This window comes from Hirundo rustica, chromosome 4, assembly GCF_015227805.2.
Source record: "Hirundo rustica isolate bHirRus1 chromosome 4, bHirRus1.pri.v3, whole genome shotgun sequence".
NCBI lineage: Eukaryota > Metazoa > Chordata > Aves > Passeriformes > Hirundinidae > Hirundo > Hirundo rustica.
Window position 1 is genome coordinate 51759697 of NC_053453.1, and position 24275 is coordinate 51783971.

Here is a 24275-nt window from a genome sequence, read left to right on the forward strand (position 1 = left end):
GCTCAGAATTGGTAGGTGTGTGGTAGATCCTTGCTTTTCTTTTAACATTATCTCAATTAAATTAACTGGATTTTTCAACTGTGTCAGACTGATGTAATTTTAGTTTCCAGTTTTGCTATTTAGCCACTAGGAAACGATGTGCTTATTCCTCTCATGCACATCTAATGAATCCTCTTTCATGTTACTGTATAGTATTTAATTATAATTGCTTGCTTTTCCCAAGAGGTGGTTGCTTCAATTATTGCAAAAACTGGGAGAAATTAAGGTGGTACAGACAAATACGAACATAATAATTTCCTTCTTTCAGATATTTGGGTTTGTAGGCTAAATTACTTTCTTCAATTTTGTCTATTTTAGGGAGTTAGGTAATGGAAAATTGTAATACAAAGAAGTCTTCTTATATATAATTCTATGATCTTTCAAGTATTGGTGTCATAAAAGGTTTCTGACTGGTGTCAGAACAGTTTAGGTAGCAATTTTAATGTATGGTTTTAAAAAGGACATCTTGGCTCGGTTGACATTCTAACAGCCAAATAAGCTTGAGTTTTGGAGGTATAGTAGTGTAAATCATTAGGAGGAAAAATCTATAAAGTACTTACTGCAGTTTCTATGAAATCATTATGGTTTTCTCACAGAAAAGAACGTTTCTGCAGCTCAAGAGAGTTAAGGAAAGTAGATATTGTTTTGATTTTATTTATAATATTGCAAAAATTTGGGCTTTCAGCACTTAATACTTTTTTTTTTTTCCCCTGAGGGGACAAAAAGAGTGACTGATGTCATGTATTGTCTGCTGCATTACAAATGTAGGGAAAGAAAAGTTACCAACATCAGGTATTCTAATTCTAAAAAAAAATATCTCCTTTTTCCTTCAGGTTGTGGTGTGCTGATCAGGGTTTTTTTAAAGAAAGACATTGCAGGGGATGGAGATGAGGGTTGTTGTTTTTTTGTAAAAGTGGATTACTCTTTTTGGGGGTGTTACCCATATTGGAACAGATTTTGGCCTTTGCAGCAGTAAGTACTTACAGTCAAACTATACTACTTACTGTGGAGCACCAGATGTAAGTAAATGTAAGTTTACAGCTTAAGGTCTTGGTTTAGAACTGAGATTGTCACATGAATCTCTGAATGTCATGGGGCTTATTGCAAAAATGGCATAAGGCAGAGGTTTTGAGAATGAAGGAATAGGAATTCTGTAATAGAATTACATCTGCCTCCCATTATAATATTTTCTGTGCCTAAAATATTTTTATCTTGTTTCTATGGTAACTGAGCTTCAAACTAATGGATTCTTTGTACCTGTGTAGAATCTTAGACTTGCTTTGTTTCCCTTGCCCTCCCTGTGAAAAGGTGCATGTTTACTGATGGCAGGTGCAGTGCACACTATAGGCATAGTTTTCAAATTGCCATTGCAGCCTGAAGGCTGCCTTTGTTTCCTTTGTGTATACCCATCAACTTTGTATGGTTGGGAATGCTTCATGGAGGTGGGTTTGAAGCATCACTTAGGCTGTGCCAACCATGAGTGCCAGGAGGGGAGAGAACATGCATATGGAGAGCTTTGGGGTACGGTCAGGTCAGTATTTCTTCAGGCCTTTGAGTTGAGGTCCATAACTTTGATACACCTATAAACATTTTTTGCTAAAATCCCTATAAACACACTTGTTAAATAAGCACAGTGGGACAGCGAGTGCACTACTCAGCTGGTTTCTGTGCCGCAAGAGTTAATAGGTAAGAGTAGGGAAAAGCTATTTTGTCAGTTTATAGGATAGTGGTGGTATCTGTTGTGTTCAGGAAGTGACATTGAAAAACTCAGCTCACTGATCTTTTCTTTTATTCTTTTGGTATTTGTCAAATTGTTCTTGAGCCATCAGAAAAAGCAAAAAACCCCAGTATGTTGGTCCAGTGTTGATCTGGGATTACATTAGGAAGGTGAGGTAGAGGCTGGTGCTGATCTTTTTCCTGTCATCCCTGTCTTGTTCCAGCAGTTTTGTGGTTTTACTCTGCAGTGAGATGTCAGAGCTGCCTTCTTTAGGTCATCGTGGCATACCTGCCTTTGTGCTCAGCTGTTGTGAACAGCTACCAGAAGAAGAGTGCAGTAAATTATAGGATGAATTAATTTTTTTTCATAATCTGAAACCCTCTTTAGTATGAGAGAGGTATTAGCAGACCCTGGCAAAAGAAGGAAAATACTGTGGTGGAAAATACTGTTTTACTCTAGGGAATACTTGTAGGTCCTGTTACAATTTTTTGGTTCTACCACTGTCCCAAAAACCACATAGGCAGTTTTACAATTGCCAATGTTTTAAAAAATCTAAAATATGCAAGTTAAAAGTGAGTTAATAAACTAGAAAGTATGCCAGATTGGAGCCATACTTCCTGTTTTCTCTTAAATTAGCTTCAAAATATTGGTCAAAGCTGCCATTCTGTGAACAGCACTTTTTTTGTTTAAAGACATTTAAAAAATCCTGTACTAGATAAAAAAATAGACACTAGTTTTTCCAGTTGTGCAAGGAAGTTAATTTTGGGCAGCAAAGCATGAGATAACAGACTTTGTGCTCTGTACCTAAGGAGGTGTGAGAAGCAAAAGGAGAACAGGAGGATCAGATACCAGAAATTAGAGTTTTGCTGGCCTCTCTATAAAAATTTGTGCCTGTATTGGTTGGCCATAGTGAATAGCAGATGTAAATCATCCAGGGGGATATATGTTAGCACTTCAGTCCTACCTGAGATTCAACTAATTCCCAAATTACTTAGGTTTTTCAAAGTATATCTCTCTAACTGGTATTTTTTGCTTAGCTTTTGCTCCAGGTACATGTACAGGTCATGCATATCCAGGGTTTAAATACATTCTCATCACTGGAAGCTTAGCAAATTGTTCACCAAAATCTCAAGTCTTGAATAGTCTGATGATCCAGTTCTTTGTCAGCCTAAGCCAATTTGGCTGCCGGCTTCCCGGGCTTGCCCTGCTGTGCCTCTCTTGCCCTGCATTCAGGCCATGAGTTTGTCTGACCTTACACTGAACCTGTTTGGAGCACAAAGCTGGCAGGAAGCTGTGTACTTCGCCTGAGAGTTTCTTGATGATTTAACATGCTGAAATAGTTCAAAGCTGCTGCAGACATGAGTAGAAGCACATGGTCAAGCCTGAGGCGAAGCGAACAGTGATGTAGCTGCCAACATTTGGGTTAGCTGAGGATGCTCAGCTGGAGGTTATAGGTGAGTACAGAAAAGAGTACCTTCAAGAAGGGTTTACTGCCCTCAGGTCAGTATTGGTTAAATCTTAGGTCTAGCGGCAGAAACACAGAATTACCTCTTGTACTGGAGAAGTGTGAAAACCGTGGCGCTTCCAGAGACGGCCTTAACTTCAGTGTAGAGTCTCTGGAGGCAGATTGTACGCTTTGACGTTGAGCATGACTTTCTTTATTTGGATAAACTACTTACACTGAAAAACAATTCCCGCTGTTTCAGAAATGACTTCCCATTTTTTGTGAGTCTGGTTATGATGTCCTGTTATCTCATGAGATGGTGACTGGCCATTTTAAGACAATATTTAATATTTTTGTGTCATGGCATGTTTGAGATTAAAGCCAAACTGAAAATAAAAACAATAAGAATGTGTAGTCACCCCCGCAAAAAATCTTCTTTCCCCCCCTCCCATTTGGTAAAAGATTAAGTGATTTTGTTTTCCTCTTGTCTTAGAAATAATGGATGTTGTTGTTGGAAAAATTTACAGGGGAAAAACAGAATCTGCTGCAGAGACAACGGCTTTCATGTAATGGCGTTTTCATTTTCAAAAGATCCTGTAGTAAAGAGTTACAAATAAAAGAATGTAATAATATTTCTAATAGTTGGCACACATAATGAAGTGATTCTGTTTTGTGAGACTGGAGAAAATGGACTAAGTTAGTAGCTTTTTGTAGTCAAGAGAAAGAGTGATAGATTTTGAATTATGGAAATCTCTTCTAATACTAAAGTAACTGCTATGTGAAAAGAAACGCGTCTGCAAGTCTCTGAATTCTCAGTTTCTGGTATTCCAGGTCTCTATAAGTGTTCGAGAAAACACATTTGTCCACAATGTAGTTATTTGCCTTTTAATATTGCATTCCTCTGATCAGAGTAATAAGTTTGCACAGGTGTAATGTTTTAACCTGTTATATAAGCAAGTTGAGGTATTTTAAGAGGAGAATATGCTTTTAAAACCATTTCTGTGAGATTATTTTCCATTGTATAAGTATTTCAGTTTTATATAGTAACACTACAGATGTTAAAAGATGCTTTAGGAAATTCTGAATTCTACTTGTCCCTTCTCTTTTTAACGTTGTTTGCTGCAGGATTTGAACAAGCGCTTGTCTCTGCCTGCTGACATCAGGATACCCGATGGCTACCTGGAGAAGCTGCAGATTAACAGCCCGCCCTTTGACCAGCCAATGAGTCGGCGTTCTCGTCGAGCATCCCTAGTAAGTGTAATTCACCTGCCTTTCTAACCAACCTCTTGGGTCTTCAGAATCCATTTAATGCACAGGCCTGTATTCCAGAGGTATATTTCAGCTTCATTTCCGCTTGAACTTTTTTTTCCTGAACATCAGCATGTGCTTGTCAAAATCCAGTGAAGAACTTCATACTTTGTTTCATTTTTCTTCTGCTAACTTGGTGCTGTCATATTTCTCAGTGAAGGTCTTGACCTACTGAAGTCAGTGCCGAACTCAACTCCTGAAGTACATGCTTAAATCCTTCTGCTTTTTAGAGCAGGGATGATCTGTTGGGGCAAATAGGCCACACAGTCTTAGGTCAAGGCTGGGTCCCCTCGTGATTTAGTAGGAAGGCCCTAAAGCAGCATAATATTAAGGCAGGTCCTCCTCACTGCTCTTTTTGTATTTGATAACACTTCTTTCTCGAATTGCTATGGAGACAATAATAGGTGTTTTGTGGGGGGTTATTGTTTTCTTTTTTTTAAAGCACATATGATTTCCTAAAAGAATGAAGGAATAAATTCACACGCACATTTTTGGATTATTGGGTTACTTAAAAAAATAAGTCTTTTCCTTAGAGATGACAGAACGAGGATTCCTATACTGTAATTAGAGTATAAGTGCTAGAAAACTTGGATATTTGTACATACAAATTACGCACATCCCTGGAATAATAAAAATACGCCATTATTGTCGTATTCTTAAAGAAATTGCTATTTCAGTCATAGTTTCAGCTATCGGTGGTCTTAAGTGTTGAGGTCTTAAAGAATTGCTAGACTGTTACTGAAATCCTGAGTGAATTAATTGAAACGAGAAATTTGTCACAGGGAAAAACTGAATAGGTTTATGAAGTGCACTTTGTTGTTTTCTTGATTTAATTACTTATTTACTGAAAAATAAATATGAAAGTACATATAGTGAAGTAGATTTATTAACTGTAAAAAACCTTTATTTTATTCGTTACGAATAAGGTCTATAACAAAGCAGTGCTTGAGTATTCTTACCGTGAAAGGAAAAAATAGTGTGCTCGACTAATAAAGCTCTGATCTGCATGCCATCTTTTGCAAAAACAATATTAAAAAAAAGAAAATATTTGAGTGAAGCTCTGAAAGCAATGGTAATGTGTCAGGCTTAAATACTTGTGCCAGAATTCGGTAGCTCATTCACCACTTAGTTGCTGCTGTAGCATGGGACTGAGGAACAGACTTCCCCAGACCTCTTTTCAGATGCTGGCAAAATACCTTTTCAGTAGGACCTTGCCAGTGGAGTTAAGTATTTGGGGGCTGTGAGAATTTTTCCAGCAAATCTGAATTCCCTTGCTCATTTAACGGTGAACCCTGAGAGCAGTTGAAGTTCTCTCCTCTTTACCTCTTAGAAGACTGACAGAAAAACAGTGCCCTCTAATGAATGTGGTGTGTGTGTGGAATCAGCTTCCCGTCACAAGGTTGTTTTTGTTTTGCCTTTTAAAATGCTTTCATTTTTAGAGGGCTTTAAAATCCAATATGACTCCTGCCAGCACTGCTGTGGTATGCAGGCATGCATTTGCTATGATTTCAGACTAAGCTTTCAAAAAGAGAAACCCAAGGACCCATTGTTCTTAAATTGGTATTGCTAGCAGACTTTTACTTACAATAGATGAGTATTGTGCTCTGCTTCAAAGGCATGTCTCTTTTCAAGACGTAATAGGACTCAAAGGGAAAAGGCTATTAAAAGTACCAGGTGAGGACTTGTTATACTTCAGATTTGCTGGTTTTCTTTGCAATACAAGAAAAAAATTAGTTTTTATAGTAATTGCATTTTATATATACATGTACAGTGTTGTATGCTCAGTCACTAGAAGTAAAAGACTGTAAATACTGTGCATCAGTGTTTCTGTGTAAGGCAAGATAGATGCATATTGCAGAAAAAGATGAAACGGATCAAAAATTATTTTCAACTAAAAATGAAACTGATCTTAGTTTGAGGAATTTAAAACTTATTTTTTCTTAGGAGTGATAAGGAACCAAGATGTGTATGTAGGAAATATTATATGATTTTTTTTTTTAATTAAGCAGATATTAAGTTTATTGTCTTAATGAAAAACACTGAGATTTCTTTAGAAAACAGGCTTTTAAATTCCAGACTGTCTGGTGATAGCAAGACCAATGGCTGTGAGTCCTTTAGTTTCTCCAATAAACTAAGCAGCCTGTCTTTTTAATTCTAATTCCATCTAATACGCACTTCAAGATATGTTTGTTTAACTAGGTCAAAATGCACTTTGGAAACATAATATTTGTTTTGCTAACATTGCACCTATATCAGTGGTACATTTAAAATCTCACTGGAGCTATAAGTGTAGCAAATATCAACTTTGCTTGTATTTTGACATAAGGAATTTGTCTTTGACAAGCTCCTAAATGTGTGTGATGCTAAAGTCTCCTTATACAGCTGAAACATTGCAATTCTAACACTAGTTTAGAAAGCGGAATTGCTCTTAATATTATATTAATGTAATCATACACCCATATTTTTTCCCCTAGATATATCAAATATGTTTGCAGACAAGATCTTACCCTTATTTCAGATGTATTTTCATACACGTGTCCTGAAAACTAAGTATTAATCAAACTTTCTTCTCTTCATATCATATTGTTGTCAAATCTTAATACAGTCAACAGTATTTATGTTACCCTGTGTTACCATGAAGTAAAACTTAAAATCCATTGGGTTTTAGGAGCAAATCAGCATGTGATGTGGAACTAGGTGCTGAAGACAGTTTAGGGTCAAAGGATTGTTCCTTGGAAAGAAAAAGCCAGTGAAGAGCTATGATTGGAAGTGAAAGGAGGGGGTGATGCTGGGGAGAAAACCTGGCTCTTGTCAGTAAAGCATAACCCCATGAAGCCTATAAATTTGGGGGTTTGGTAGGGTAACAGGCTATAAGTGTTTTGTAAATTGCTTCAAGAGTTCACATACTTACAGGTGTACTTTCAGCATTATTTACACTGCAGGAACAATAGGAAGCTTTGGTGTAATTCACAGTGGTCTTAGGTGAAAGTAATTGTAAGAGATAACCGTGTTATAGGAGAATAGCAGTGGATTTGAACAGGAAAAGAGTGGTGATCTTACAGCGTTCAGATAGGCCAGCACACCCTTCTTGCTTGCATTGAGAAGCTAAGTTGGTGTCAAAAAAAGAGAAGGTGAATAAATAGATCCAAGTGAAATACACAAAGACGTGGAGTTAAGAGGTATGAAATGCGAACTGCTGAGGCAAAGCTGAAGCTTGCCGAGGAATGATGCTTAAGGATTTTCTTGCTGAAGTTTTAGTCCAAAAGGCATTGAGAAGTCAGAATGGAAGAGGAAACTTGGAGCTAAGATCTTGAACATAGCAAACAAATAAGGTTACTTTGAAAAAAGCAGCAGCATATGGTTATGCTGAGCTAGAGAAAGAATGGACTGGTTTGAGATGATTTCTGTACTTTAAGCTATAACAACCTCAGTAGCAGTAATGTTAGGAAAATTAATCCACGAACATCAGAGGTTTATGTCCAATAAGGAGACAGAGGACGAATCCTTTTACTTTATTCGAATAAAGGGAGAGGCCATGGGGCATTTCCCCTGGGGTCTCTCAGTTTTTCAGAGGACGCAGCCTCCTTTTTATCTTAATTTCCCGGCCGCATTTCCCTCTCTCTTTCCCCATTGGCTGAGGTACTTGAGAGGTACAGGCTTCCCGAAATGCCTAAGACCTCAGATTCCCCTTTTAATGTATAACCCCCCCTAATTTTTAATTTTTATGGGATTTATGGGTTTTCCCCATTGTTGCTTTCATCTTTCAATATTCTGTTTCATTTACAAACAAACCTATGGTTTGTTTGTAAAGGCAAGTATCTTCTTTTCCATTCATCAATCAGTAGAATCCTTCCCATTGTTTCTCTTATCTCTCAGTGCTAGTTTTATCTACAGCAGACCCAGGGCTTGTTTATAAAGATAAATCTTGTCATTCCTCTCGGTAATCAGATCAGAAGAGTGGAGAAGACCTAAGTAGGAGGCAGGTTAAAGTGAGGTTTTTGGTCTAAGTATAACTCAGCTCACAATCCCTCCAGGATACACAGTAGACTGGCCAACAAACTGAGCACTGGGCTTGGGTGCTGGAATGCATTTATATCAAAATGTGCTAATTTGTTTTTAAAATACCGGAATTGTGCAGTGCTAATCAAGTATTGTCAGGTAATTTTTTGAAATGAAGTTTAGCATGTTCATTAAATGATGTACAAATGAAGGGTTTGGTTTCAGTGATCAATTTGCCATTTCTTTTCACTGCAGTCAGAAATTGGATTTGGAAAAATGGAAACCTATATCAAGTTAGAAAAGCTTGGAGAGGTACGTATAGCTTTCTCTTGGAATGATGACAATGTCCTATGTAAAATTTCGTGTAAGTTTAACTCAAAATACCTCTTGAATTTACTTTTTCAATAAACCAGACATATTCAACATGTGTAACAATGTCACAACCATGCAGATGTTTATGTATATATAATAAGAAAAAAAAAAAAAAAAAAAGGCAGGAAAACTGTCAGAGCTGGGGAAGAGCAAGACTCCATTAGCATATATGCTATGTAGGCTGGATTTTTTTTCTGATAGCCAGAATCATTCTATTGATGGTAATACTATGTTTTTGATGATAACACTAAGTCTGGTGTCCTCTTGTCATGACTTAGGTGTTGGAACATTCATGATGGATTGGAGACCAGTGCTTGCAAGGTGCAGGCAGTAGCTGTTCATAGTCTGTTAAAGAAGCCTGCAAACCTGAACTGGGCACCCAGCCAGGTGCTGCCAAGTGAAGTACATAACACTTGGAGAGGGCAGCAGCTTTCCCCCTCCAGTCGGCCTCTGACTTCCAGAGAAACAGTGGAATTCAGGAGGGGCCAAGTGTCATTCCTGTCCAGTTTGGCTAAGGTTGACCAACAGGATCAAAAATGGACAAGGAGCGCTGAAATGGGACACAGTGAACATTGCAGAAAGAAGCAGGGCTGGGCAGCATCTCTGCTGTGAATATTGCAGTCAGTTCCCCATTTAAAACATTTTAATTTCCCGTTATCAAATCAAAGCCTGCCTGATGCAAGCCTATTTTAAGCCTACTCCTGTTGTCCTGTCACTTGTTCCCTGGGAGAAGGGGCTGATGCCCACTTGGCTACAACCTCCTTTCAGACATTTGTAGAGAGCAGTAAGATCCTCCTTAACCTCCTTTTATTCAGGCTAAACACTCCCACCTCCCTCAACTTCTCCTCCTAGGACTTGTGCTCCAGACCCTTCACCAGCTGCATTACCCTTTCCTGGACACTCCAGCACCTCAGTGACCTTCTTGCAGCGAGGGGCCCAGAACAGAGCACAGGATTAGTTCGAGGTGTCGCCTCCCAAGTGCTGAGTACAGAGGCACAATCATTTCCCTGGCCTTGCTGGCCACACTGTTGCTGATACAGGCCAGGGTGCCATTGGCCATCTTGGCCACCAGGGCACACGGGGGCTCGTGCCAGCCAGCGCCCCCAGATCCCTTTCTTCGGGTCATCTTCCCAGTCTCTCTTCCCCAAGCCCATAGCCCTGCATGGGGTTGCTGTGACCCACTTCCAGAACCTAGTGCTCAGTCCTGTTGAACCTCATAAAATTGTCCTCAGCCCGTGGATTCAGCCTGTTCAGATCCCTCTGCAGAGGCCTACAGTACTGTAGTGATCTAGGGCAGTTTCTGTACTTTTACTGCTTTTTCGTGGCATTTGCAGGGATTAGTTTTGCCTACTGTTTTCTCAGAATTTTTTGTCTTAATTTAATATGCCTCAAGAGTTTCGTAACTCTTGCTGTCTAAAAATACATAATGAAGACAAGAAGCTATCCAAAGGAGCTACGTAAATTCTTTGAGGTTGTGGAAGAGTATGTCTGCAGCCTTTGGAAACATAACTGCAGCATAGTATAGAGATACCCGAGCTAGGTGTCCATAGTCAGAGAGGGACTTGAAGGGGTGTAAACAATCCCAGTAGTGAACTTGGTGAACTTAATGCTACCTGATCTGACTTCTTTGGTAGCTCTGTGGTATTTAGGTTTCCATGTAATTTTCAGAGCTGTTAGGCATATACATCCCTTGTGGCTTCTGTGAGTTCAGTTCTGTGCTTAAAATAATATGTCTGTACTTTTACATATGTCAAAAGAATTTGATGTAAAAACTATTTATATCCAAAATGAAACCTATTAGATCCTCAGACAGAAGTTCATATTTTCTTATTTAACTAATGTTTTGATAAAAGGACAGCTTGTAAAAAAATCCCTTTTTTTCCATTTTATAGGGTACTTATGCCACAGTTTATAAGGGGAGAAGTAAATTGACAGAGAATCTGGTAGCTCTGAAAGAAATCCGCCTGGAACATGAAGAGGGAGCACCATGCACAGCTATAAGAGAAGGTGGTAACATTTTAGTTCTTAGAATTTCAGATACTTCTGGATTTCTTTTTGACCAAAGCACCATTAGTACTTCAAAATATATAGGCTACATGGGACATGAGTGAAATTGCTCTTAGTATTGATGAGGAAAATTATAGTCCAGACATATTCAGAATTTTGTTTCTAATTTATTTATTTTATGGGGGGTGATTGTGATCTCAGATGCAGTATTACAAGATGATTAAATACTGAATTATATTGCTGTTGGTGAATAACTTTCAGGGACTCAAAATACATTTTATAGAATTACTTCTGTCCGAAATGCATAGTTTAGGAAATACAATCTTGTTACTCAAGTGTATGTTTGGTGTTTTGATTAAATAACTTTCTTATTAGCTTGATCTATATGAGTTTTATATTCCTAAAAATAAATAGCTTTTTAATTAAAAAAATCCAGATAGCGTATATGGTTGTAATCTCATTTACTCCTCATGTATTTTGCACTTAATTATTTTGTTCTTCCTGTTCTCTCTTGCAGTGTCATTATTAAAAGATCTGAAACATGCAAATATTGTTACGTTGCATGATATTGTGCACACAGACAAGTCTTTGACTCTTGTTTTTGAATACCTGGTAAGTGCTTAAACAATTAGTGAGCTTTACATTTGATTTATTGTTTCTAAGAAACAGAAACACAACAGAATTCTGTATTCTTTTTTAAAATACTGGGAGTATTTGAGTTTTCTCCTGCGTTTACGGTCATTCAGCTAAAAATGAGAACAGTGTACTCAGTTCTTAAATTGCTATAAATTAGTAAATACTGTTGGGATAATTTGAGAGTTTCATTAATAGCAGATAGTGGTGGTCTGCCTGATCAAACTGTCTACTTGTTCAAAATCATTACCTGTATAAAATGGTAATCACTCTGTTGTTCCAATGATATTTTTCTGTTGTGACATAGCTGACTTTCAATGTAATTGGAGAATATACCAATGCTATAAAATACTGTGCCTCACATAGATGAAGGAGAAGGCAATGGCAAATAATGTTGCCTGAGACAGTGCAGCTTTCTAGAAAAAGAGAATTTCTGTCCTCTGGAAAACCAGGGATATTTGTGTCCAGGCTTTTGGGATTTTTATAATTTAATATATTTTGCAGAAATCTCATTTTTTGATGAATCATTTCAGTTCCAGCAATAAATAATATTAATGTAATTTGTTGCGCACAATTTTACTGAACCATGATGATGGTGTTTTGACAGGACAAGGACCTGAAGCAGTACATGGATGACTGTGGTAACATCATGAGTATGCACAATGTAAAGGTGAGTGGTTTTAGTGACAGTGACCGCCTTCCAGCTTTGTCCTAAGAATTTCAGGTAACTTAATAATCAGGAGCTATATGGTTTAGTCTCTTTAAAAATAAAATAAAGCAACTTAACTTCCTTTTTGGCCTGACTTAGCTACATTTGACATCAGATGGTGTCGTCGTTTAAAGTGTTTAAAACATTGAAAAGAGGAAATTATATAATCTCATGTGTTTTCATTCTCTTTGACGCTACATATCTAAAACTTAAAAATTCCTAAAAAATAATACATTCATAACTCTCTTGACTTCTTGTCCTTCCATTATTTTATATTCATAAGTCTGTAATTTGATATATCCTCAAATTTATATATGGACACTGAGGAGAATGTAGCCTCAATCATTAATTTATTTTTGGGTGCCACTACCTACCACAAAAATAAGAAATCAGAAATACTTATTTAAGAATGAGCGATTTTCATCTTTCCATTAGTAAGAAAATGGAAATAAAATTTTCCCTGAGGCCTAATTTGCTTTTTCTTTTAGCTATGGTTGTGGCCAGGTCAAGTGACTCAGTGAAACTAAGTCAGGGTAAGGTGTTATTTCTCTTGTAAAAAGCAGGCTTTTATTTGGAAAACTGACATAACTCTTAGTGTTCTTTAATACTTAGGGCTTTAGAAACAAGCTTCCAAACAGAGTACAGTACTGTTGTGAAATGAGTGATTTGGCACTCAGGCTAGATATTGATTACTATTTGGTGAACTTTCCCTTTCATTCTGTTGCCACATTACTGTTAAGTATCTCCAGGGAAAGACATCTGCCCATAACCTACTCTGTTACTGCCTCTGAGAGTCTGCAAAGGGAAATTCTTTCACATTCCTCAGCTAATTTTAGGTTTTTCTGCTTTGAAAAAAATGAAGATATGTGTGATCAGTGCCGGTAAAAGTGTTTTAACCAAAATTTTGAGCTAATACATGGCATTCTGTGCGTTTCCAAAAGGATCCCTGCCAACTGTGGTGAAGCTTCACAATTTCTGTAATCTGCTTTGCATTCTTGACTAATCCTTGCAGTCCCAGTGTACCTTAGGGAAGGCCATTGACTTCTATTGAAGTCTTGCTAATAAAGCTTGGGACAGACTACCCCTGCAACAGTATGGGCTTGAGTAGATGGAACAAGGCTTGTTGCTTCTCATTCTGCTCTTCAGAAAGAAAAGCAAAAAGAAAGAAATCAATCCCAATTCCTGTTTTTCTAGCACAGATGAATCCCATATCAGCACACTGAGAAGAGATGGATGTAACTACACCTGCTGTGTATTTGTCCAATTGATGAAAACAATTTGGTGATGTCACTTGATGCAAAAATAATGTATTAGATGTATTAGATTGTGGTCATATAACAACATGCACAGAATTGCTAGGTTGGAAGAGATCTTCAAGATCATTGCGTCAAATACAGCCCTAACACCTCAACTAAACCATGGCACCAAGTGCCACATACAATCTTTTCTTAAACACATCCAGGGGTGGTGACTCCACCACCTCCCCAGGCAGACCATTCCAGTACTTTATCACCCTTGCCATAAAAAACTTTTCCCTGATATCCAGCCTATATTTCCCTTTGCACAGCTTAAGACTGTGTCCTCTCGTTGTGTCATTCTAGTGTTTTTCATCAGAAGTCCTGTTACATGATGAATTTGCCACACTGCTTTCTGTAATGCTTTGTATTTTTTCGTTGTACATTTGATTACCTATGCTGACTGAGTACTGCTGTGTGGTAAATGCCAGCAATGGCTACCCAAAAGTCCCATGTTCAAGACTAGACCCTTTATACATACAGAAATACAGAGTATTAGTTCTTAATGCAGTGGTACATTAAACTTGCTTGGCTGCCCACTGCTAAACCTTTCTTTGCCTCATACTACTTTTTTATATATATATATATATATATGTGCAGCATTGATACGCATGACTGAAGTTGTTTGCTTGGCTTGCTGTTCCAAGGGATTAAAATAAACCTGTGTGTGTCAAGGTGAGGGGATGAATGTAAATACCAGAGGCAGTTCAGTTGCTTTAATAATCCTCATTTATCCATTTCTCCATCTTCCCTCAACTTGTGAATTTACATGTATTTTTCCAGTAGCACGCCAAGACGTTCTTCACGTAGTTCAGCACAGTTGGATTAAAATACTGCTGAGCTGCATTTCCAGAAAGGGCTCTGTGGCAGAAGGGAACTTGAGTATATAGTCAGAGACAGTTATCTCTAAAGACATTAGTGTGGGGAAGAGCAGTGGTAAATGCTTACTTTAAAAATAAACAGCCCTGTGTTTCTCTTCAGTTAAACAGAAGAAATTGCTCTTGAAGTCTTTGTTGTAAAGTATGGTGTTAAAGCAGTGCATTAGCGTAATTTTAAATCTTTGAACAATAATGATGATGTCCAGAATTTGTTCATAAGGAGAGTAACTCACTTTTTAGAGAAGTAATTTTGTCCTGCTTACAGTGCTTAACTCTCCAGTGCCCAACTAGTCATGCAATCTCTAGATTACCATTTTTTGTCTAATTTGTATAAATGTTCTCTTTTGTAGCTGTTTTTATATCAGATTCTTCGTGGTTTGGCGTACTGTCATAGGAGAAAGGTTTTACATCGAGATTTGAAGCCGCAAAATCTCCTAATTAATGAGAAAGGAGAACTGAAACTTGCAGACTTTGGTATGGCATGAAATTACTCTGTAACGAATATTTTTTTCTTTCAGCAAAGGAAAATAATTTTTCCTTAAAAGGAGAAATCAGCATGTTGGGATCTGTATTTGGGTATTCTCAAACAGAAAATGAAAGTCAGCCTTTTACAGGGTATAGTAATCAGTGTAATATCTCTATAGGTAACACTGTCACTCAACTTGAAAGTAGTCTTACAGCTTCCTATGCAATTGATACTTAGTCAAATCCTTAAGGTGGAACTCAGTTGCTTCTCCTAACACTCCACAGTCACTCTAAAGCAGGGTAATGACAAGAGTGAGGAAGTGTTTGTTCATGTGCTAAACTGTCAGGTGTTGCACTATCAGTGATAAGACCAAATTCCATGGGATTTACAGTAGAGTAGGGCATCTACATTTTCCTGTTACCTTCTGTGTCTGGAAGAACCTTTAAGAGTTGTGTTCTGTGTGTCTGATTCTGCCCCTTCTGTGTGTATGAAAGTTGCTGAGAAGATTGCATCTAACATTATGTACCTGTATTTTATTGAAGGTATTGCTGACAAATTGACAGTATTACGATGGAAAGCCCCTGCTGATCCAACACTGGTTTCCACCGTTTAGTTAATTGTTGCCTTCTGCAGTGTAATTTTCCAGAAACAGTGCAGAAGTTTTTCACAGCAGGGAGGTGACATATCAATCTAATGCTATACTGATTTAATGAAATTTACAGGACTAGTCCAGGTTTTGATCTGTTTACCTTTTTTCTGTGCTTAAAAATGCTGACCATGAGATTGCCATAACTACTAAAAGGCAATAGAAATCTCTTTATTAGGGCCTTAAATAACATTAAGAGATGGTATTTAGCAGGCATAGTAAGGTCCTAAAAATAGTTTGTAAGTTTCATACAAAAAGGATTTCAGCAAGCTGTACGTGACTCTTCATTTCTCTTTCTATCAAGGATTGGCAAGAGCGAAGTCTGTTCCTACTAAGACTTACTCCAATGAGGTTGTCACATTATGGTACAGACCACCTGATGTTCTCCTTGGATCTTCTGAGTATTCAACTCAAATTGATATGTGGTTTGTATAGCTTTGTCTAATTCAATTTTTTGTTCTGAGTCAAGTTGAAAAAATGTCAACTTTGCTGTTAAATAGTAACATTCAAATATTCAACCTCTGAATTTTTGTAGGGTTCAACTGAGTTAGATTTTTTTGGGAAAGGATTGCTAGATTGGGGAGATGCTATTATTCCTCTCTGAAAATGCAGAGTACATTTTATTGCTCAGACTAAGCAAACATTAGGACCACACTATTAGGGGAAAAAAACAAGCCTTCTTCTCCTAATGATAGGGCAATGTGGTATTTTACCACGAACTTTGATAAAATTGATTACCTCAACATCTAAGGAAGAGGATATAATACAGCTATGACCCAGGTTTTGTTTAGTCTTTGGCAGTTCTGTTGCTACACATCTTTCTGAATATTTTAATAGTAGTGTGTAGCTAACAACCAATAATTTGTTTTAACTGAAGAGAAATCCCAGAAGTCTTTACAAGCTGAAATTACAGGATTATTTCTGCTTTATCTTTTTCTCTGTCTTTCTAAAGGGGCGTCGGATGCATATTTTTTGAAATGGCGTCAGGAAGGCCCCTTTTTCCTGGTTCGACTGTTGAAGATGAACTGCACTTAATTTTCAGACTTCTTGGTAAATGGATACTTTTAGTAATGTTAACACACCATATTTGTATGAGAACTGTGGATCTTTATCTCAGAACAGTATTATATATTGCATTGTAAACAAGGTCATGAAAAATGATTGAGTTGACTGTACAGCTGAGTTTGCAGAACATAGGCATATTGAATGATCTTTTTCCCCTTTCCCCTTTAAATTATAGGATTAAATGCTTTTAAATGTTAAAATTACTTGTTTACATTTTGTAAGTTGAATTTGTTAACTGCTTCTAAATGCAGGAACTCCATGTCAAGAAACATGGCCAGGCATTTCTTCCAGTGATGAATTTAGAAACTACAACTTTCCTAAGTATAAACCACAACCTCTCATCAACCATGCACCAAGGTATTTTGTGTTTTATTAATAGAAAATACACATCCCTGTGGCTTTGCATATTCCTAAGTGGGAATGCATTTCCAAGTAGTCTGCCACTGAATGGTGTGAAACTACTTATTAGTTGTGTTATTGTGGGCAGATGATAATGCAAAGCAGAACCTGGTAGTATGTGATTACTTCCTCTAATACTGTTCTAGGTACCACAGCTCCTTAATGACCTGTGGAACAACAAACTGATTAATAATGTCTCCATAGTAGGAGAATTCACACAGCATTTCCTAAAGAGCACAAATTCTCTTCTGGTTATATACTAGACCCAGGCCACTTGTAATAATATATAAATATCATAAATATATCATAAATAATAAATAAAATTAATAACAAATACATTTGTCTGCCTTGAAGAAGATCTAACATTGTATCCCTCTAGTAAATGAGTAGTATTAAGCTTGAAATAAGTAATTGAAAGATTCAAATAAATGATCCAGGTCAACCTAGTAAATGACAATCCAAACTAAGGATTTGTGTGTCCCAGTGTTTTCCAAACAGTGTTGTTCTGACATATTAGGACTCATATGTAGTCACATTAACATGAGTAAATGTTGTTTAGGTGAAAGCATTTCCATTGTTTAGATTTAATTTTCAGGTGTGATATCATTTAATTAAGTCAGTTCCTCTGCAGTTTTACTTTTGTAAATGCAATTCAATAACTGTTCTAATTTTAAAAAATATTTGTATTTTTAGGCTAGACACGGAAGGAATTGAATTGATAGCGAAGTTCCTTCAAGTAAGATGTGTTTTGTGGCTTTACTTTATAAAAGTGCAAGTTCCAAGTTTTAATAATATTATCTACAAAATGTATTAGAAGCCAGAGTATTTAGTTCTGTCTCAAAGTGGGATGTGTAGCTGAGTCTGTAGTGGATGACAAGTGTGGGGAAAAAGCCAGTGTAGTGTGAGAATTAAAAAACTCATGCTTGCTTTTTTTTCCCCCCAGAACTGATTTCTTCTCTTACTGTCTTTTGTAAAAATAGAATTATTCTAGCCCTGAAAAAACTAAATCTCTTGTGAAATATGGTACTAAACCAGAACTTTTAAATACAAATGCTAAATTTCTTTAATGATAAACTGAGTTTAGTACAAGAGAAGGAGTTACTAAGGTGTAATATTACTCCTTGATGTTGCAAATGTATTCAAAAGCTGAAGTGATATGTAGGTTTAATCTTTGAATCTGTATTAAAAAATAGCTGGAAGCAAGATGGAAGGCCATTTCCTGCATCTTTAAGTAAATGGAGCATTGTAACTTATTTGTGTGCAGCTTTTTAAACATCTGCATTCTTGCCTAGAATTGCACAGATGTCAAGCAGGAGATACCTAATCATTGTACCATCTACAAATAAAGATGAGTTGTAGTTTTGACTTGCATCCATATGCAGAAGTTATTTTTAATATTTTAGCAATCTTGTTGCATGTTGGCAGTACTGATTTTGATAGAACATCAGATAGTCCTGTGTGAAATGAAAGTAATGAAAAAAATTGTCCTAGTGAATTATCAGAAATATAGAGCAAATTGAACTCTTTCTCCCTTTGAAATCATGATGCAAAGAGATTTTTAATGGAAACCAACACACTTTTATGCTTTTATATTAATAGTATGAATCAAAGAAGAGAATTTCAGCAGAAGAGGCCATGAAACATGCATACTTCAGAAGTCTTGGAACAAGAATACACACTCTGCCTGAAAGTAAGAGGAGTTGTAAAGTAGCAGAGTACTGTTAAGATAGTGCATTAAAGCTAAGTACATTGTGTAAGAAAAAATCTAATGTATTAAAAAAGTCAAATATTTAGTGGCTTAAATATTTGTGAATTGGAGACATTTTTTAAATTCAAACTATATAATTAAGACTATAATTTTGGTAAATAAAACATAGTTTTACATTTGTATATGAATTAATTTCTTTGTTACATTCCAGATGTTTCAATATTCAGTCTAAAAGAGATTCAATTGCAAAAAGACCCTGGCTTTCGAAATTCTACTTACCCAGAGACCGGTATGGAAAGCTTTATATTTTCTCATGCTTGCTAAAAGAATGCTGTGCCAGAGGCATTTGGAATTGAAAAATGCTTTGTTGAATTAGTTTGTGTGAATATACTGAAAAAAAAAAAATTCCAGAATTATTTACTGAGATTCCTGTAGAGACATACAAGCTAAGTGCACAGAAAGATGTGAGTTTTACTAGGGTTGGGTAGGGACTGTGAAGGCGAGAACATTTTGGAGTTTCAAACCAGTACTGTATGGGGTGGCAAAGTGAAAAAAGACGCTGATGCTGATGGAAGTACAAGGGGTGTGGCCTTGAAGTAGGAGGAAGATCTGGACAATAACTTAATCCTCCGTGATGCAAATGCTTCAGTTTCTTACCATGGTCCGTGTTGTGTTGCAGGACATGGGAAGAACAGAAGGCAGAGCATGCTTTTCTAAAGGGGCAGTGCAGAGTCAAGCCCAAGCCTATCCTGTCGATCAAGGACTCGGATCTGAAGGCAGTGCTTTCTGTTGGTGGACTTGGAATCGCAGTTTGTCTACACTGTCCTCTTAACAGTGGAGTCTTTTTATTTCCAACCTGCAAATCATGTTTTTATATTTGTTGTCACAGTGTGACAATTTTTTGTACAGTTGGTTTTAAGGTCTCCTCTGCCACTAGAGCCAGTAGGTTACAGCTGTTGATGTAACTGTAGCTGCAATTTTTGTGCAGGACTGAGAAACACAGTGCATTATTTATTGCGGAATCATTGCTGCTAAATAACTACTGTCTGTATAGTTAACACAACAGTTCCATGCCTGAAGAAGTTGCAATGGCTTTATAATATGTGAATGCATCTGTTTCTCTTGATAAAATGTTCTACTGCTGCGGGGTTTTTTTGTATTTCTTAAACTGCAGTGTTTCCTGGAATGTAAACATAGCTTTGCTTGGCTATAGGTGAGCCATCTTTAATGCTCTAAGTTCTTGGCACTTAATTCCTTATTTAACATTGGAAGTATGTGTTGAAATAGTTGAAAAATTATAATGCATATTATGTTTTTGAAAAGCACATGGTGTGAAGGTTGATTCAAACAAGTGAAAAGTAACTTTGATTTGCTCTCAGATCCTATGTTAGTCATTGATAAATTAGAGCATGGAGGCTGGATGTTTTGTCAGGCTTACTCCAGCATAACATATTTGCACATTGTTGTGCATATGGGGCCTGCAGAAACAATAACTTTTTTACCTTGTTTTTAACTTAGAAATACAAATAGTAAAAAGACAATTCATATATGTTGGACCCTGGCTTACTTTTCATTACAGAGGAACAGGACAACTAATTATACAAACATGGGAACAATGTCACATTTTTCCCACCTCGTTGCTCTCCCATTTGTGCATTATTCACTTGAAATCAACTGGAAAGATGCAAGTTTGTACTTGAGAAGAACTCACTATGCTACAGAGCTTTTACAATGGGAACTTAAGAGAGTTTTTCAGATCTTAGATGTTGCCTGTTTTCCGGAGATAGTAAACATATTACTGCTATGCTTATGCATCTCAGTGAGTATCATAAGTACACCCTTGGTGATGGTTGCAGTATTTTTAAGCATTTGTGTTCACCTTTATGAATCTATTTGTTTAGTGCATCTTAAAGAGACTGTAAATCTTTATTGGTATATTTTGAAATGGTCATGTAAATCTTTGGCTGGTATATCATGAAAATAGTCATAGGTAACTTAATTTTTCCTGACATTCACTGTAAAACGTTCAGGGGTCCTACCATTTCTGTTCAGGAAATCTTGTAGTTTATTGTTATTTAACAGTATTAAGTGAATTTTTGTATATTTCATTTTAACTTTATTTGTGAATAGTGATTGTGGCATGTTTGGGGGTGTTTTATTAATATTTCATTGATACTAGTAAATTTGAATTGGGATTTTTTTTTTTTAATTTTATTTTCTGGAAGAGAGAAATACACGTGTAACGGTGACTATTGGACCACTACTGCTTTTCAGCATTTGTAAACCGGTTTTATGTTAAATCTTGTAGACCTAACAAACTGCTGTTATTTCTAACTGACCGACCTGTATTAATATTGTACTTTTGAAAGTATAAATATTATGTGGAATTCTTTGGTTTTGTTTTGAAATTTATAATAACAAAAGCCCTGTGTTGTTAAAAATACAGACTAAGCGAACTTGCGGTCCTTGGGGCATTGTTGGCAGCGCTTAGCGAGGCCCGTGTGTTGTGGGAGCCCCCAGGGTTGCCTTTGGCCGCTCCTTGAGTTCATTCCGTGTAGAAGCAGTGGCAGTGGAAGTGATGTGGCTCATCTGTGGCTGAGGCTGCTCAGGACCTTCTCAGTAGCGTGGTGCAGTCTCACCGCTGATGAGCCAGCCCTGCGCGTCACACGGCCTGGGAGCGTAACATGAGGCTCGGACAGGCGTGGGGCTCCCCTGATCCCAGTGCGAGCGCTAAGGGTGTGGCAGAGGCACAGTTGGCACTGATGAAAAACCTTGTCCTGAAATAGTTGTTATATATATTTTTATAGTTGCTATGGATCTGATCTAGATTTTATACCGATGGACTTCGTAGGAAATATGTTGTAGACGTGACAGTGTTGAAAAAAGAAGTGTCAGAAAAACATCTTTTTTTACAGAAGTAGTGAAGATGGATTAAATGTTCACTGTGGATAAATGTGGGGTTTAGCATTTCTCAAACAGTAATACTTTATAGATTATAAAAGAACAAGTAATAACGTGACACTAATGAGTAAAGGACTTAAAGGTTTACCTGGTAAAATGAAGTGCATTAATAAACTTAGAAAGGGATCAGCTGCAGCTAAAAAAAAGGATGTTTCATTTTAAGTAGGAATCCAGCTTTTTCATTATAAATGAAAAGATCTTCCAGAAAATTAAAGCAGTCTGTTTATAAAGAGATTTTTTCTAAAGACCTACAAATGAATCTGTGTTCTTATTTAGGTGGTAGCTTTAAAGAACATATTTAAGAAACTTGGCATCTGTTGTCAAGCCAGTTTGGGATTTTTAAAAGTTGTCTATTATTGAAATTCTTGCATCAGCAGAGACAGTTCTGTGGCAGTTGCCTGTTTGGGGCAGTAGTTAGCAAGTCTGAAGTTGCTGGGCATCTCTGACATTCTTTCCATGGAATTCTGTGCTATGCCTCCTGTCTGACAGATCAGGTACTACAGACTTGGTTTCGCTGTCCCCAAGAACTGTAGGAATGTTGGCCTTTATGGGAGAAGACCTCAAGTGTGTCAAAAACCAAGCAGAGAATTGCTAAAAATGGATGACTTTCAGTGTTTGGTGTGACCACCTTTGCTTGGCAATGAGCGATCAGTTAATGAGAAATGGCCTGCATGTCGTGGCTGATTTTAGTTAGTTTTAGAAGATACCTGGTGTGTCCCACTAGCCCAGGGTAGGGCTGGCAAGGTGTGGGTGCAGGTGTGTGTCAGGGTCAGGTGGGCTGGAAGCCAGGACAGAGGCAGGTGCTGGTGATGTGGTTGCATTCCTGTGCAGGTGAAGGTTGAAGGGTGGAGAGGGTGGGTGCAGGATGGGGATTGACAGGACAGGCTGGGAGATACAAGGGGCAAACCAACAGCTCAGCAGTGCTCTAGTGGAACATGCATCTCAACATGGCTGTGTTGTTTTTGTGCTGCTTTACCACAGCATTGAGTAGCCAGTGTATCCCTGAATTGGGCAATAAAAGTTAAAATAAACAAGTATTAAAGAATTAACATACTTTGTATTTGCAAATCATTTGAAAAACTGCAAAGTAGCATTCTTTGGCGTGCTTGCTTGTTTGTGCGTGAGTTTTTCAATGTAATAAAAGTGCATTGTTTCTGTTCTGCAATGTTAAAATGGAATTAAGGTTAAAAATACCTTCCATTACTGAGGAAAAAATATATGAAAGATATGTTGTCAATATCCACAGGCTCAGTATCATAAACCTAGGAAATACTTGGAATTAAGGTCAGACTTCAAGGAAATCCAAACAAATCAGGGTATGGAAATACAGAGCTACAGCACATGATGACACTGAAGAGAAATCAGAACTTACTTTGTCTATGACATGATCATTTTGTCTGGTTACTGATGAGCAGAGTTGAAGTAATTCTTGCACCCTGTTAGCACATTTCAGTACCTTATTTACCTTCAGAAATTTTGGCTTTAAAACAAATGTAACATCTGTGTGAAATTTATTAATTTTGGGAAGGAACTTGAATGCTTACTTTATGCAGTTTGGGGTTGTTTTTTTTTTCAGAGATTGGGCTGTTAAAGATTTAAAGCTCTCATTTGGCCATTGTTTATATCTGTGTATACCACCAGTATCCATGTCATACCAGTTCAGGAGACTGACAAGGTAACAAGTGCAATTATGAAACAAAGGAAGTATGTAGCAGTTGGAACATTGTCGGTAAGCTCTGACTGTACAGGTGGGACGATTGTGAAAAGTATAAAAGCCAAGCAGGTACATTTTGGAATATATAAGCTTTGGAATTTCTGTCATTCACCTTCTTCCATCTGTGGAGCTCAGCTGCACAGAAATCAATAGTCCTGTCCTTAGCCATAGTGGGAACCTGTTTTCAGGACTGGGATTAGAGTTCAAATATTCTAGATTTTTTTTTTTTTTAATCTCTTTTATGTGACTTTCACTGACCAGTGCTTCTAACTAACTGAGTAAAATTGATGTCAGTCAAAAATGTGAACAATTTCCAAGCATTTTTGCGTGTTTTCTAAAATCCCTTAACTCATGTAAGTTCTGTAACTTTTGAGCAAACTTAAACTGAATGCACACACACACACCTGCTACTGTGGTAAATAACTGCTTCATTTATTGTGCTGGCTGCATCCTTCAAGCTCACTGAAGAAGCAGGCTTGCCTGAGCGTATCACTTTCATGGTTCTCCTAATGAAGTATGAGTCTTACTTGGCTCAGATGCCTTACTTGAAATACATTTTTCCCCAGAGAGCTATGAAATGTTTTCACTTGTTGCTGTGGGATCTTTCTGCTGATGGAATTACCATTGCTGTGGATTGCAAACCGGGGAAAATGCTCTTCCCTGTCTCTTCTCCACCATGCTCCTGTAGAGCACCACCCTCCAGGCCTTGCATGATACTGTCTGCACTGTCACCTGCCCCTCCTCTTTCACACTCTGAGCTTGTTTTTAAAAAGACTGTTTTTTTCCTTTCTTCTTTGCCTTCTTATTTGATTTGCAGGAGGGGGTAGCTGGCCTGGAGCCATGTTAGGAATAATTAAGTGAATGTGAACTGATAGGAATCTTTTACAAAAGAACTCCAGAGTATCCTAGAATCCT

The 24275-nt window shown here is 37.4% G+C and overlaps 1 protein-coding gene across 4 annotated transcripts in view; it reads left to right on the forward strand.

The window, feature by feature from the left end:
- Nucleotides 1–22695, forward strand: part of CDK17 (cyclin dependent kinase 17) — a 94458-nt gene extending 71763 nt beyond the window's left edge. For all 4 annotated transcript variants that reach the window (XM_040061437.2, XM_040061438.2, XM_058420199.1 and 1 more), the window contains 13 exons: nt 4326–4451; nt 8763–8819; nt 10772–10886; nt 11404–11498; nt 12127–12189; nt 14752–14875; nt 15818–15938; nt 16466–16563; nt 16830–16935; nt 17671–17713; nt 18577–18667; nt 18897–18974; nt 19365–22695. In XM_040061437.2, the coding sequence (XP_039917371.1) occupies nt 4326–4451; nt 8763–8819; nt 10772–10886; nt 11404–11498; nt 12127–12189; nt 14752–14875; nt 15818–15938; nt 16466–16563; nt 16830–16935; nt 17671–17713; nt 18577–18667; nt 18897–18974; nt 19365–19402 (1155 nt within the window). In that variant the 3' untranslated portion in view covers nt 19403–22695. The remainder of the gene's footprint in view (nt 1–4325; nt 4452–8762; nt 8820–10771; nt 10887–11403; nt 11499–12126; nt 12190–14751; nt 14876–15817; nt 15939–16465; nt 16564–16829; nt 16936–17670; nt 17714–18576; nt 18668–18896; nt 18975–19364) is intronic.
- Nucleotides 22696–24275: the final 1580 nt, after the last annotated feature.